Genomic DNA, 14,610 nt, shown 5'->3' with positions numbered 1-14,610 from the left:
GCAAGAGAGCAACAACCTTCAAATCGCCACAAAGCTGCCACTGATGTTGGTCATAGTTTATGCACCTCAAAAGTTGTTTCATGTTGTCATAGGTTTCCTTCATATGGACTGCATGACCAACTGGAATTGATGGCAAAACATTGCCATTATGCAGTAAAACAGCTTTAAGACTCATCTTCGATGAATCAATGAACAGTCTCCACTCATCTGGATCGTGAACGATGTTGAGGGCTGCCATCACACCATCGATGTTGTTGCAGGCTACAAGATCACCTTCCATGAAGAAGAATGGGACAAGATCCTTTTGACGGTCACGGAACATGGAAACCCTAACATCACCTGCCAGGAGATTCCACTGCTGTAGTCTGGAGCCCAACAGCTCTGCCTTACTCTTGGGTAATTCCAAATCCCTGACAAGGTCATTCAGTTCACCTTGTGTTATGAGGTGTGGTTCAGAGGAGGAGGATGGGAGAAAATGTGGGTCCTGTGACATTGATGGTTCAGGACCAGAAGTTTCATCCTCTTCCTCATCTGACTCAAGTGAGAATGATTCTGATGCATCAGGAACCGGCAGTCCTTCTCCGTGGGGTACTGGGCGTATAGCTGATGGAATGTTTGGATAATGCACAGTCCACTTTTTCTTCTTTGACACACCTTTCCCAACTGAAGGCACCATGCAGAAGTAACAATTGCTGGGTATGATCTGTTGGCTCTCTCCAAATCAATGCCACTGCAAAAGGCATAGATTTCCTTTTCCTGTTCATCCACTGGCGAAGATTTGTTGCACAAGTGTTGCAGCATATGTGTGGGGGCCCACCTCTTGTCCTGATCTCCAATTTTGCAGCCAAAATAAAGGTGATAGGCTTTCTTAACCATAGTGGTTATACTGAGCTTTTGTGATGCAAAAGTCACTTCACCACAAACATAGCAGAAGTTATCTGCACTGTTCACACAAGTACGAGGCATCTCTGCTCACTTTGGCTAAACAGAAATGTGTCCCTTTGCAAAATCAAACACTGACAAATAAGAGAGCATGACACTGTATGATTTCTAGAGCTGATATAGGGCAATTTGTTCAGCAGAGTGATGTAAGCTTTGTTATGATTGCATCATCCATGACTTCTAGGAATAACATGATGCAATTCATATCATGTATGACGCAATACCAGCTTCAGATTGCATCATTCATTGTTTTGCCTAAAAAGCAAGTATTGTCCAAACCCAGTCATAGATTTATTCATAGATCCAGTCAAAGATGTATTTTAGTCATTTCAGGTTTAAATTGAGATCCCTTCCCTTTATAACTCACTTATCCTCCGCCATTCCCAAGTCAATGGTCGTATATATTGACCCAATAGCATATCTTGAAAACTAGAGCCAATCAACAATTTTAAGCATCATTTTTCTTCTCAGTGACCCAGAATTAGTAAAGTTTGACTATATTTATTTCAGAAGCATTTTGGCTGCAGAGCAGTGTAATTGAAGGAAACCTAGAGCTATAAATTGTAGTTTTGCTATCGCCAATGGAATTTTAATTGTGTATGTTTAGTAGGAATTTCCTTCTCTGACCTGTGTATTGTGTTAAAATGGAATTGAATTAATTTGCATAATCTCTCCACATTCCACAACATTGGGCATGGACTGTTTCTAATCTAGAAGAACAGTTTAAAACATTTTTATATTCTCTAATATTTTTGTTTTGATTACTTTTACAAGTTTGAGTTATATTCGTCTATATGCACACATACACAGGACGTCCAGAAGTAGCACTTACCAGGGGAAATGTTAACTAATTTTGAAGTGCAATAATAAAATGATTTTTTCTTTTGTCCCAATATAAATATAGAACATTTCGCCTGGCCAAGACAAGGGACCAAATTCACCGCTGGCTCAAGTGGATGCAATTCCATAGACTTCAATGGAGTTGCATCTATTTGCACGGGCAGTGAATTTTGTCCCATAAGTCCTTTTAATCCTTTGCCTTTCTGGTAGGAACCTCTCTTTCTCAGAAGAGCTATCCTTTGATATTTTTTTAAATAAAGTTTCCATGCTTTGAATTCTACACATACCATGCTAAATTCTGGGGTTCCATAGGGTTGTAAATCAATGCAGAATATAGCCCACCTGTCTACTCTAGAGGGAAATATTCAATAATGAAAAAGTAATATTCTTGTAATGCATTCAAAATTTACAAAAATTGCATTTATTATTAAAATCTCATTACACCTCAGAGCCAGCTTTGTGATTTCATTAACTGACTGTCAGCTAGAAATCAAGATTTTCTTTTTCCTTTGAGTAGTCTTTAATTATTCCACTAAAGTCTAAATTGTCTATTATATAATTGTCAGCAGATAACAAAGCAGTGTTTCCATAGGCCTTCCTGAGATTGATAGCAATGATCTGGCTGAGGATTTGGTTTTGTGAAATCCATTCTCCTCTCAGTATATGTTTCAGTACCCACTGTGAAGTACCAAGCCTCACAGAAATAGTTCAGAATATTGCAGTTGATATTAATTTTTCAGGTCTAAAAAAACATTCTATCATGTAATAAGTACTGGAGATAAGAAAAAAACAGCTTTTTCTACCAAACTGTTTCTGATGATTTCCACAAAATCTATACCTCCTCTTCTTTGAGAGAGAGAGAGAAGGCAGGGAGGGCAGGCAGTCTGTGGTGATTACTGCTGTCCCAGCAGCCGTGGCTTCAGAGCTGATATGCATGAAAAAATCCTTTGGCTAGGCAGGGGAACGTGCTGTGGAGGACAACCATAATCTGGCTTTGTATTCTCCCTGCTGAAGCTGCAGAATCCCAACCTGTGAAGGGGGAGCAGCAGGGCCTCTGCCATCTCTAGATGCAGGAAGTAGAGCACTGCTCTTTTCCTTCTACCTGCCACAGGGCTTTTCAACATGGGGTTGCTACCTCCTCAGCACATAATGGAAAGTAGTGTAAGAAAAATCTCATGGTACAAATATGGGAGAGACCAGGCTTTGCTTTTGGCTGTTACAGCCCTGATCATGCCAATCTAAATGTTTGCAGAAGCCTGAGCATATTCAGACTGTTCTGAGTGCTGTTGTGAGTAATAAAAGTGCTGCTCCTTCTCTCCTGACAAACCCATTACTTGTGGAAAATGCCTAGCATGCTTCTGGGCAATGTACAAATAAAACAAATACAGATTCATGCTAAGAAACCAGGCTTTACTAATCATGTGCCCCTTAATTTTATCAGGAAGAGAAAAGAAGAGAGGAACCCAGGGAGATTTTGGAGAGATGGGATTGAAACAAAGTCAAAGCACTGCCAGACTGCTGGTGTCTGCTATAAACAGTTCCAGCCATGAGCTTTGCATGCTAAAGGATAAAGGAGTTCAGGAGACCTGGCAATTTCTCAAGGAGACAATATTAAAGGCACAACTGCCAACTATTGCGATGCAAAGGAAAGAGGGAGAATAGTAAAAGGCCAATATGGCTCCATCAGAAGCTCTTTAATGACCTGAAAATGAAAACGGAATCCTACAAAAAGTGGGAATGTGGACAAATGGCTAAGGAGGAGTACAAAAGAATAACACAAGCATGTAAGGACAAAATCAGAAAGACTAAGGCACAAAATGAGTTACACCTAGCAAGGGAAATAAGAGGTTCTTTAAATGCATAAATAGTAAGAAAAGGACAAAGGAAAGGGTAGGTTCTCTTCTTAGCAGGCAAGTAGAACTAATAACTTTTTAGTAAAGACTGAAGCAAAATAGGCAACACCTCAGCCTTCTTGCTGTCCCAGTTAATAGTGATTAGATACTCAACACACCTAATACTGATAACCAAGGGGAAGCTATTCAAACCAAAATAGGGAAAGAATATGTTAAAGAACATTTAGATAATTTAGATATACTGTAGTCAAGTTGGCAGGGCCAAGATGAAATTCATTTTAGAGTATTTAAGAAACTAGCTGAAGCAATCTTGGAACCATTATTAGCAATTAGCTTTAAGAACTTGTGGAGGATAGATGAGGTCCCAGAGGACTAGAGAAGGGGAAACACAGTACCAATCTTTAAAAAAGGGAACAAAGAGGACCTGGAAAATTATAGACCAATCAGCTTAACTTTGATGCCTGGAAAGATACTAGATCAAATTTAAATAATCAATTTATAAGCAATTAGAGGACAATAGGTTTACAAAGAATAGCCAGCATGGATTTGTCATGAACAAATCATGCCAAACCAACATAATTTCCTTTTTTTATAAGGTTACTGGCCTAGTGATGGGGGGAAGTATTAGATGTGATATAGTAAGGCTTCTAATACACCCTCATGGGACAGTCTCATAAGCAAACTAGGGAAATGTGGGCTAGATGAAATTATTATAATGTGGATACACAACTGCTTGAAAGACCATAAAGAGTAATTATCAATGGTTCACTGTCAAACTGGGGGGATGTATCTCATGAGGTCCCACAGGGATCAGCTGTGGGTCCAGTATTCAGTATTCACTGGAGAGCTAGATTAGCTCTTAGCAAAAAAATTCTATCTATAAGACCATTTAAGATCTGGAATAGGCTTCCAAGGGAGGTTGTGGAATCCCCATCATTGGAAGTTTTACACCTCTCAAGGACGGTCTAGGTATACTTAGTCCTACCTCAGCAGAGGGGGCTGAGTTTGATGACTTCTCCAGATCTCTTCCAGCCTTTCATTTCTACCGTTACATGCTCTGTGTTTGCAGTAGGCATGCGATGCTGTTCAGCCTGCAGATAGCAAACAGCAGTCCTGGACGTGCTCCTAAGGCAGCAGAAGCTGCATCCTGGCTTGCGTGTGGCCGGATCTTCCTTCCTTCCCTTGCTGTGGGGACGCTGAGCTCGGCGCAGCCTGGCTGCAGACAGCACGTGGGGATGGGGGAGGGAGTGATGCACGGGACAGGGGATGGCAGCGCTGCCCTGAACCGCATGCAGCCCTCGCGGTAGGATTTCTGAACCCAAGGGAAGGAAGGGGAGGGCAGTGGACATCTCCTGATTGGCCGGCGCGCCGGGGACCCGAGTTAAAGTGCAGCTGCTCTAGGAAGAGGAGGCGGCGGCGGCTCCGCTCCCTGCCCCAGCAGCCAGAGCCGGGCACAACGATCGCAATCAGCACCTAGGATGGGCAGCAGAGTCACTTTCTTTGAGGTGGGTGCCTGGCACCGAGGATCATTCAGGGCAGCGGAGCGGGCGCACGGCTGGCATCGTAGCAAACTTGGGTGGGGTTCTAAAGAACGGGCAGTGAAGGACGCGCGGAGCCCTGCGCTGCTGGGAGCAGCCCGATCCCTGGAGCTGCACAGGAGGGAGGCTGGAGGCTAAAAGTGACCGAGGGGTTTCTGCTGCATTCCTAGCAGTGAGCAGGGTGGGCTGCCGAGTAGGCTCCTCCCGGGGGCAGCAGTGTCCCCATCTCATCTGCAGGGAAGCTAAAGGCTACCAGCAACTCAGCTTACTGGGATTTTCAAAAGCAGTTTTAAGTTGCAGGTTTTTGAAGCAGGGGGCTTTGATGTACTTGACTTTCATAAAATGTAAGCACAAGGCCAAACCATCTGTGGCTTTCCCTGGGTGAGTGGGGAGAAGCTAGGCCACAGCGACCCATAGTTCAGAGCCTGAATCCAAAATGACACTAGACCCCCGAGAATTGTTGTTTGTCTCATCCACGTATCTCTTCCAAGGCAGCTGTTTTTCTAGTGTCCCTCTCTTCTGGGGCTGATCACTCCAACTTGGCATTTTTGAGTGGCCAGGTGAAGTGTTCAGGGTCAGATGGCCAGGCACTGGAGAGGAGGAGGATCTCTGTAGCCTGTTGTGGATAGTTTCACAGGGTTACTTGTGATTTGGGGAGGACTGGGATCAATGGCACTCATCTCTTTTTACAGCCCTTCCTAATCCCCCTGTTATGTTCACTGTGCCCTGGGTATATATATCCTTGCTGTATGAAAAAACAGAGGGAGATAAATGTCACTGGCAATGTTCATCTCTAGCTTCTTGGAAGACCCTTGTTAAATGCTGCATGTTGCAATGCTGTACATAGTAGGAGCCTTTTTAAAACATAGCATGAAAGCTTAAAAGCATATGCACGGTATGATGAATTAATTCCTGAGGTATTTCAGTACAAAAGCACTGAACCCCTAACACCTGTTGTGAGTTTCTTTCATCAAAGGAGATGACTTCTTTATTTATAAAGGCATTTGCACATTACAGTCATTTGCATACAGTGTCTGCTATGCTTTGCGGAATTGCATAAACTATAATAATGGTTCTAAGGAACAGGTGGGAAAAGTTGTTTGAAATATTCTTGGCCATTTGTAAATGTCATTGGCTATAGATTTTAATGATGTACTTGATTCTTGCATTAATATGTATCGAATAAAAAAGTAATCAAGAAAGATTTTAATACATTCAGCTTTTTCTGTGTGTATACTAAACACAGCATCACAAAAAGGCCTATCTATCTTACCTTTTGGCATAACTCAAATCTACATTTAATCAGCTACATTAAGCTCTAATGGAGGGAGTGTGTCCATATCAGCTAAGAGAAAGTTCTGAAGACTGGTTCATGTCAAAGCAGGGGGGTTGGAATTTCAAAATAATACTAATTAGCAGCTATCCTTCTAGATAACTCTTTCATTTTTGTAATCTCTCATTTCAGATTCTCCACCATGAGACTCTCCCATATTAACCTAAAAGTAAATGCAAAAGCCTCTTTAATTAAAACAAACCCCTGTAAAATGTAAAATTATCAATAAAATATCTGCACATTTAAAAATTAACAGGGCTTTAAACCAAATGTCTAAAAAGCAGCTCCTCCTCTATTTACTCATCAAGTCCTAAGGTCCATGATTCTGTCTTTTACCAAAACTTAGAAAACACTTTAGGTATCTCTAGCACCTAAACAGGATGAGCTAGATTATCTCTGGCCCTTGCATGGGTGAATAAATTAGAGAAGATGCACAGAGCCTTCCTCCTATGGCCCTATCTATCTTACCCTAAGGAATTTTAAGAAGAAATTCCCATTGATATTACCAATGTTTCTGCTGCATCCATGTTAGCTTCATTAGCCCTAGCATAGATAAGCACCTGGCAGCTTCTTGCATTTTTAGCACAGTGTCAATTATTCCTCAGTAGCCCAGACTAAAGGGGCCAGACACAACTACAAACTCCGCTAGTTCTCCCTGAGAAACAATCCGCTCTATGCTTCACACTTGCAAGTAGAGTAGAGCTGAGCTGGCTGGCCATGAAGGGGTTGTAGACTCCATCTTCTTAAGGGGTGGTGCAGTGGCTGCATTCCCTAGGAGATTTGAGAGTCATTAGATCAGATCATCAAATCTGTCTGAGATGCACTTCATGCCAGATTCAAGGTGTGGGTGATGGCACAACAAAGATGGCTTTGTATTCCTTGGGTGACGTCTGAGGGCAGCAGCATACGTTAGGCTGCTCTAACTTACTGACAATAGCCCCACAGGGTCTGTTATCCTGTTGAGGCTCATCAGAGTGCAAAGTGCTTCTGCCACAGGCCCTGTATATTATTTCATCTTACCACAGAGGACAGTGTAGGTCTGGTATAGCTGGCTTTGTGCGAGCTGAGGATTCCCCAAGAGGAATCCTCACCTTACCTGTGTGACATGGAGCAGTGCAAAAGGACATATTGGAGGCTGAGGACCTGGCCAATGTATCTCTCTCAGGCAAAATGCTCCCCAGAGCTCTTGCTGGGTTGGTGCAGTTCTGCATTAGGCTGTACCTAAAACACTATCTGGCCCACTATCAGTTTTGCTGCTAAATGTTACTGATGTCAGCAATCTTTTCAGAGGAAGTAAGGAATCCTGAACTCAAGTCTAATTAGGTCAGGAAAAAAAAGAAAAAAATCTAAGTACTTTAAGAGCGCCATCCTGAATCCACTGATATCAGTGGGACTTTTGCCAATAACTTCGGTGGGCACAGGGCCTGGCAAATATGTTCTCACCATGTTTGGGGATCATAAATAGTCTGTTTTTGGTTTAAGAAGCTTTCTCATTCACCTATAAGCTGACTCTGTAGGTCAAGCAGCCATTTTTTCTATTGGCCAATACTACTGCCAGGAAACTCAACAATTTTTTTGTTTCTTAAACTGGTAGAGATCCAGCAAACAACCATTAGGGTCATTTTTGTTGATCGTTTATGTTCCCTTCTCACCTATCTTTTGTCAAGAGGCTTTATATGCAACAATTCCCAGTTTCAACCAGGGTCCACAGTGAGGCAGGGAGTGTCACGCAGTGGCACTCTTCTAAACTCTGCCTACAAAATAAGCTCTGCCCCATGTGAGTTGCCAAAATGAGATGCTACTGTAGCTTATGTGGATGTATAAGATCATGATTGTTCTGTGAGCTCCACTGGCTACTTCAAGCGCTGCTTGAATGTGCCCACTGGCTCTGCTAGGCTCCTTGGGCTTGATTCCTTCTTCAGTGGTGAAAAAATAGAAGTAGTGAGACTCTCCCAATTGCCACACACATGTGGCACCAAAATGACACAGTAAATTGTGTAGATCCATGATCTTCCCTCTCTTTTCTTACATGAGGAATGAAATAGATAACAATGTTGGCATTTAAATCATCACTAGGCATCTGAGCTAAGGCCTAAATGAGCTGAACGGGGCAGAATTCAATAGCTCAGAGCTATCAGGTCTCTCTGCAGACTCAAGTAGATGTCTGGTTTCAGTTCACCTTTTTGAGATTTTCTTCACAACCATAACAGCTAGATCCTTTTTAAACAAATTAAAGCTGAGATTCTGGAGAACTAGATAGCAGCTTTAAAGAGGGGCAAGCATACCACACCACCACATATTGGCCCAATCTGAGCGCTATTGGTAGCAGTGAGAAAGGCTGGAGTGAATAACTGCCTATACAGCTCACCCCACCAATTTGATTACACATACATGGATAAAATCAAAATATTTTAGTATTTAAAATAATACTTCTTTGCATAAATTCAAAATTGAGTTAAGTAAAGAGAAGATAAGTATCTAAGTTGTAGGCCAGTATTGTTTATTATACACTCTGAAACCCTTGTTATACTTTGCAATTCTGAAGCATCTTCCACTTGAGAATCACTAAGCACTTTACGAACATTAAAATCACACTCTGAATATTTGTACCTACTATTGTTATTGGCTAAATTTAGGATTGTTGTTACTGAAAGAATTTTTTTTTCCAGCTTATTTCATGCATTTGACTGATTTGGGACACAGTCAGTTTCACTTTTTTTTGGTATAGCTACAAGGGGACTATACATGGCCCATATGAGTTAAGGGTCCCATGGGCATAGCCCCTTTGCCCTGTTAACCCCAAGCACAGAATTGAAAGTGAGGTCCCTATTCACTAGGAATATAAATAATATTTCTACAATTAATATAAGGGGGGATTAATTCCTGCAATGTAGCTGTAACGCCACCCCACACCCCAGGAAATACTCCTAGTGTGTGGGGTCCTCCCTGGCGCACACACAGAGCCATCATAGCTAGCTGCATATCACCTCCAGTGCTCAAGACTTGCTGGGAGAAGGGAGGATGTGGCCAAGATGTCCCTTTGTCTTGGCTAGCACCAGCTACTGAAATAGTTCACATGGGACATTGCAGTTGGGGTGGAAATTCGAGCAGCCTTCGGAGCTACTCTAACCTGAGCTGCAGTAGATTGTCTCCTAGCAGTGCCAGGACAGGGGAGACACACTGCCTTTCCATTCATTCTCTGGCTGGGCTCAGCACTGGTGTAGGTATGAAGCAGGCCAGAGGGAGGGTCCATTCTAGCCTGAATAAATTAATGTAACTCCATAGCTATTCTGAGACTCATGAGATTACCAAATACAGGAATGTAACCAAGAAGAGAAGTTTAATACTTATCCTACTAGTGACTACTACAGAGAGGGGAAACTGTTCAGTTCATGAGAGACTTAGGGCTCCTCTCAGTTTCAAACAACTTATGGAGTATTTTGTAAAACAGTAGTGGATCAAAAGTAGGCAATTCCAGCGCTTATTGATCATGTTGAACTTTAGTCAGGATTATACTCACAACACAAATCTAACTGTACCACACATTGAAGAAGCATTTCACAAGAACATCTCTCTGTACAGAAAATCAAAAACAGTCAAATGAATATGAAAAGCACTGCATGTTCTTTCATCAAATGGCAAACATTTATTATGCTATGGAAAGTATAGGCACATAAGCTCAGAAATGCACTTCTCTGGCATGATGTATCTATATTTTTTACTGTAAATGAACAAAGTGAACATTTACGTTCTGAATAATTTATATTTTTTCCCTAGCCTCTGACGTTAGTGTGTTCAGATTTGCTGAGTTCTTTAGAAATTCTTACATAGTCATTATGGGTTATATTTGCTAAAGACATGGCCATTTAAGAAGTGACAGCTTTGCTGAGCTGTGTGGGTTTTAGAACAAATTACATCCTTCAGTTGCTCTAGGTAGAGATCGGGAAATGTTTTTAAAACAATACCTAATGAAGAGATTCTTGTAAAGAGAGTGCCACTTTGAGAAATAGACTTCGCACGACATTGCAAAGCACAGCCCACCATGTTACTTGATGCAGGGTCCCAATTCTGCAATGAGCTCCATTGCAAGATTGAGGCCTACGGGTGGGATCCACAAAGGGACTTAGGCATTACAACACTGCCTAGAAAATCACAGAAACAACACTGCGATCCACAATGCCTGAGTTAGGTGCCAAAGGCTCCCTATACAATGAATGGGGAGAGATAGGCACCTTAGATTGAGATCCACAAAGCTTGCATGCTAGGTGGGGAGCTGCCTAAACTAGCTTATGGAATCAAGTATCAGAGGGGTAGCCGTGTTAGTCTGGATCTGTAAAAAGTGACAGTGTCCTGTGGCACCTTATAGACTAACAAATGTATTGCAGCATAAGCTTTCGTGGGTGAATACCCACTTCGTCAGACGCATGCTTATGCTCCAATACGTCTGTTAGCCTATAAGGTGCCACGGAACTCTTTATAGCTTATAGAAGAGGCCAACAACAGAGGTGTGTGTAAGTCCTGGTCTTCTATTGGAAATAAGCACCTGAGTCTGGGCTGCATGGAGGCACCTAGCTTTGCTTGTGGTCCATGAACTGGGGGAAGATAAGCGCACCCAAGCTAGATACTTGGCTGCCTAGTTGCATGCGAGACCCAAAACAAAACATCCAGAGAGGGAAAGAGGTAGGGTTGCCAGGCGTCCGGTTCTCGACTGGAACGCCTGGTCAAAAAGGGACCCTGGTGGCTCCGGTCAGCAGAGTCTGGTTGGTGGCACAGTGTGGTCCCCAGGCTAAAGCAGGCCCCTGCCTGTCCTGGCTCTTCGCGGCTCCTGGAAGCGGCCTCCAGGGCCCTGCAGCCCTTAGGCGCATGGACGGCCAGGGAGGCTCTACGCACTGCTCCCACCCCCAGCGCTGGCTCCACAGCTCCCATTGGCCAGGAACTGCGACCAATAGGAGCTGCAGCCGGCACGAGGGCAGTACGCAGAGCCTCTCTGTCCGCTTTTGGGAGCCGCCTGAGGTAAACGCCACCCAGACCCTGCACCCTGAACCCCCTCCCATGCCCTAACCCCCTACCCCAGCCCTGAGCCCCCCCTTGCACCCAAACTCCCTCCCAGAGCTTGCACTCCCTCCTGCACCCCAAACTCCCTCCCAACCCCCAGCCTCAAGTCCCCTTCCACACCCAAACTCCTTCCTGGAGCCTGCACCCCCCCTACCCCAGCCCTGAGCCCTCTCCTGCACCCCAAACCCGTCATCCCTGGCCCCACCCCAGAGCCCACACCCCTAGCCGGGCCTTCACCCCAACCCCAACCCTGGAGCCCTCTTCCAAACCCCTCATTTACTGATTTTTCTCAAAAAGAACAGGAGTACTTGTGGCACCTTAGAGACTAACACATTTATTAGAGCATAAGCTTTCATGGACTACAGCCCACTTCTTCGGATGCATATAGAGTGGAATATATATTGAGCAGATATATATACACACATACAGAGAGCAGAGGTGGGAGTTGTCTTACCAACTCTGAGAGGCCAATTAAGTAAGAGAAAAAAACTTTTGAAGTGATAATCGAGAGCCCAGTACAGACAGTTTGATAAGAAGTGTGAGAATACTTACAAAGAGAGAGAAATTCAATGTTTGTAATGGCTCAGCCATTCCCAGTCTTTATTCAATCCTGAGTTGATTGTATCTAGTTTGCATATCAATTCCAGCTCAGCAGTCTCTCCTTGGAGTCTGTTTTTGCAGTTTTTCTGTTGTAAGATAGCCACCCGCAGGTCTGTCACTGAATGACCAGACAGGTTAAAGTGTTCTCCCACTGGTTTTTGAGTATTATGATTCCTGATGTCAGATTTGTGTCCATTAATTCTTCTGCGTAGAGACTGTCCGGTTTGGCCAATGTACATGGCAGAGGGGCATTCCTGGCACATGATGGCATATATCACATTGGTAGATGTGCAGGTGAACGAGCCCCTGATGGTATGGCTGATGTGATTAGGTCCTATGATGATGTCACTTGAATAGATATGTGGACAGAGTTGGCATCGGGCTTTTTCTCTACTCTCTTTCAAATATAGTAATCTTAGGTATTTCTTGTCAATATAGTAGAAAAATGTTCAGACAGAAGTGCATTCAGTTAACATGTCCCTTTAAGATTCTTATATTATATAATCAGTAAACAAATTACACTTAATATACCAGTGTTTGGAGTAGAATTATCTGGGGCCTTATCCTGCAAACCTTTATTCATCCTTACATGAAATAATAATCCCATTGATACCAACAGAATTACTTGCATAAGGACTACTTATGTGAGTAAGGGTTTGCATGATTGGGCCTTTGGTTTTCTGAGCCAGATGTGTTTGTAAATCATCAGTTAGGCAGATTTAGTCATAATTAGTTCTCGATTAATTCATTGCATTTAGGGAATGTCTTAGGTGAAAGATTTTTCAAACTGAAAATGACTGGATAAACAGAGATATGGTGTCTCTCTCCAGCGATGCCAAATTATTTAAGTGCTACGACAGTTTTCCCCATCTCTTCTTGAGGATGGACAGAGTTTTTTAGCTGTTTTCATGGGCAACGGAGAAGCGCATTTAAAGTTTACTGATGGTGGGGAGGTTGGTTTGTTTGGTTTTTTGAAAAAGAGCTGGAAGGTAATTTTCAAAGGTACAAAAGGCAGCTGGGTGTCCAACTCCCCTTAAAAGTCCAATAAGAATTGAGTGCCTAGCTCTCATTTGTGTTCTTGAAAACCTTCACCCCCGATCCACCCATCTCCCTGAAAATGTGGGTTATCCTCTCTTGTATTTTCTTCATGTGTTTTGTCCAACCTAGCCAGGTGATGATTCCTTATGTTACCCCAGTGGTTATACTAAATAACCAGCATGTTGCTCAGTCCCTTCATTTGCAGATAAATGTGGTTTGAGGATCATGTGCAATTCAGCTCCAGAAGTGTATGGTCTGATCCTGAGCATCTGCTATTCCAGGTGACTTCAGTAGTAGTTATAGGTGCTTGACACCTCTCAGGATCAGGCCCGGTGTGAGGATCCCTGTTTCTGGGAGGTTTGCAGACATTGCAGCACTTACAGATTTGGGCTCTGACCTCACTGTGTTTGAAATCATGCTGGAACTTACTGTTGCTAATAACATGGTTCTAGCATGATTTCCCTAACTGGTTTGGATAGGGAGCTGTTCTTGAGAACAATGTTAGCAAAACTTCATCTTGACTAGGGGTGGATTGAGTTGGTACAGTCTACTCCAGGTGTCCCTTCAGTTTCTGCTGAACTGAAGTGGTCACTGAAAACAATTAAGTTACTAGCCCTTCTGGCTGTGAAGATAACCCTCTTAATGAGAGCTGGTGTGGTGCTGCCTGCCTAGAGCATTGTTGGGATGTTGCAGGTCCTATTACAAAGATTTCCCTTGCTCTACTGATCTCTAGACTGCATGGCTAGTGTAAGAATGCTGAGTTTAAATGCCTGGGGCAGGGTTGCTTGGACTGCAAAGAAAATTAGGTTTAGGATTCTCTGTTTTAAGAGCACTCCTTTGTGCATGACAAAGGTAAGGAAGCTATGCATAAGATTTTTTGAATGATCTGGGAACATTTGAAGGGACACAACCAATCTAAACGCCCTGCTGCTCACTGAAAATGTTTTTTTTATTGTTACAAGCAACACTTAAGATTTACAGGAAAAAAGGTTTCCCTCTAGTTTCTTTACATTGTGCATTTGACAACACTTTGTATACAAGCAGTTTCACTGCTTCCCCTTTAAGACAGTTATTCAAGCTGTTCCTCTGTTTGTGTGAGTCTGAGGCCTTGGCTACACTGGCGCTGTACAGCGCTGCAAATTGCTGCGCTCAGGGGTGTGAAAACGCCTCCCCCGAGCGCAGCGAATGCAGCGCTGTAAAGCACCAGTGTAATCAGCGCCTGCAGCGCTGCACGCTCGCTCGCAGCACTGCAAGCTATTCCCCCTCGGAGAGGTGGAGTACTTGCAGTGCTGCGAGAGAGTTCTCACAGTGCTGGCGACGTGACTACACTCGTTCTTCACAGCGCTGCCTCAAGTGTAGCCAAGGCCTTATGAGAGAAAATCATTTTTAAAAACAGGAAAATGTGATTGTA

General features: G+C 43.3%; 2 protein-coding genes across 6 annotated transcripts in view; one reads left to right on the top strand and one right to left on the bottom strand.

Moving 5' to 3' along the window:
* Positions 1 to 4,803, bottom strand: part of GCLM (glutamate-cysteine ligase modifier subunit) — a 33,293-nt gene extending 28,490 nt beyond the window's left edge. The window contains exon 1 of the mRNA XM_034778253.1: positions 4,621 to 4,803. The gene's annotated coding sequence lies outside the window, so the exon portion shown is untranslated. The remainder of the gene's footprint in view (positions 1 to 4,620) is intronic.
* Positions 1 to 14,610, top strand: part of LOC117881252 (very-long-chain enoyl-CoA reductase-like) — a 66,001-nt gene that overhangs the window by 5,178 nt on the left and 46,213 nt on the right. Inside the window, exon 1 of one of the 5 annotated variants that reach the window (XM_034778249.1) lies at positions 4,887 to 5,140. The exons of the other annotated variants lie outside the window; for them this stretch is intronic. Within the exon in view, the coding sequence (XP_034634140.1) occupies positions 5,114 to 5,140 (27 nt within the window). The 5' untranslated portion in view covers positions 4,887 to 5,113. Of the gene's footprint in view, positions 1 to 4,886; positions 5,141 to 14,610 lie in introns of those variants that run through there. 5 annotated transcript variants of the gene reach the window in all.

The sequence above is a fragment of the Trachemys scripta genome, chromosome 8 (genome assembly GCF_013100865.1).
Source record: "Trachemys scripta elegans isolate TJP31775 chromosome 8, CAS_Tse_1.0, whole genome shotgun sequence".
Taxonomy (NCBI): domain Eukaryota; kingdom Metazoa; phylum Chordata; order Testudines; family Emydidae; genus Trachemys; species Trachemys scripta.
This window is presented reverse-complemented; position numbering and strand designations above follow the sequence as displayed.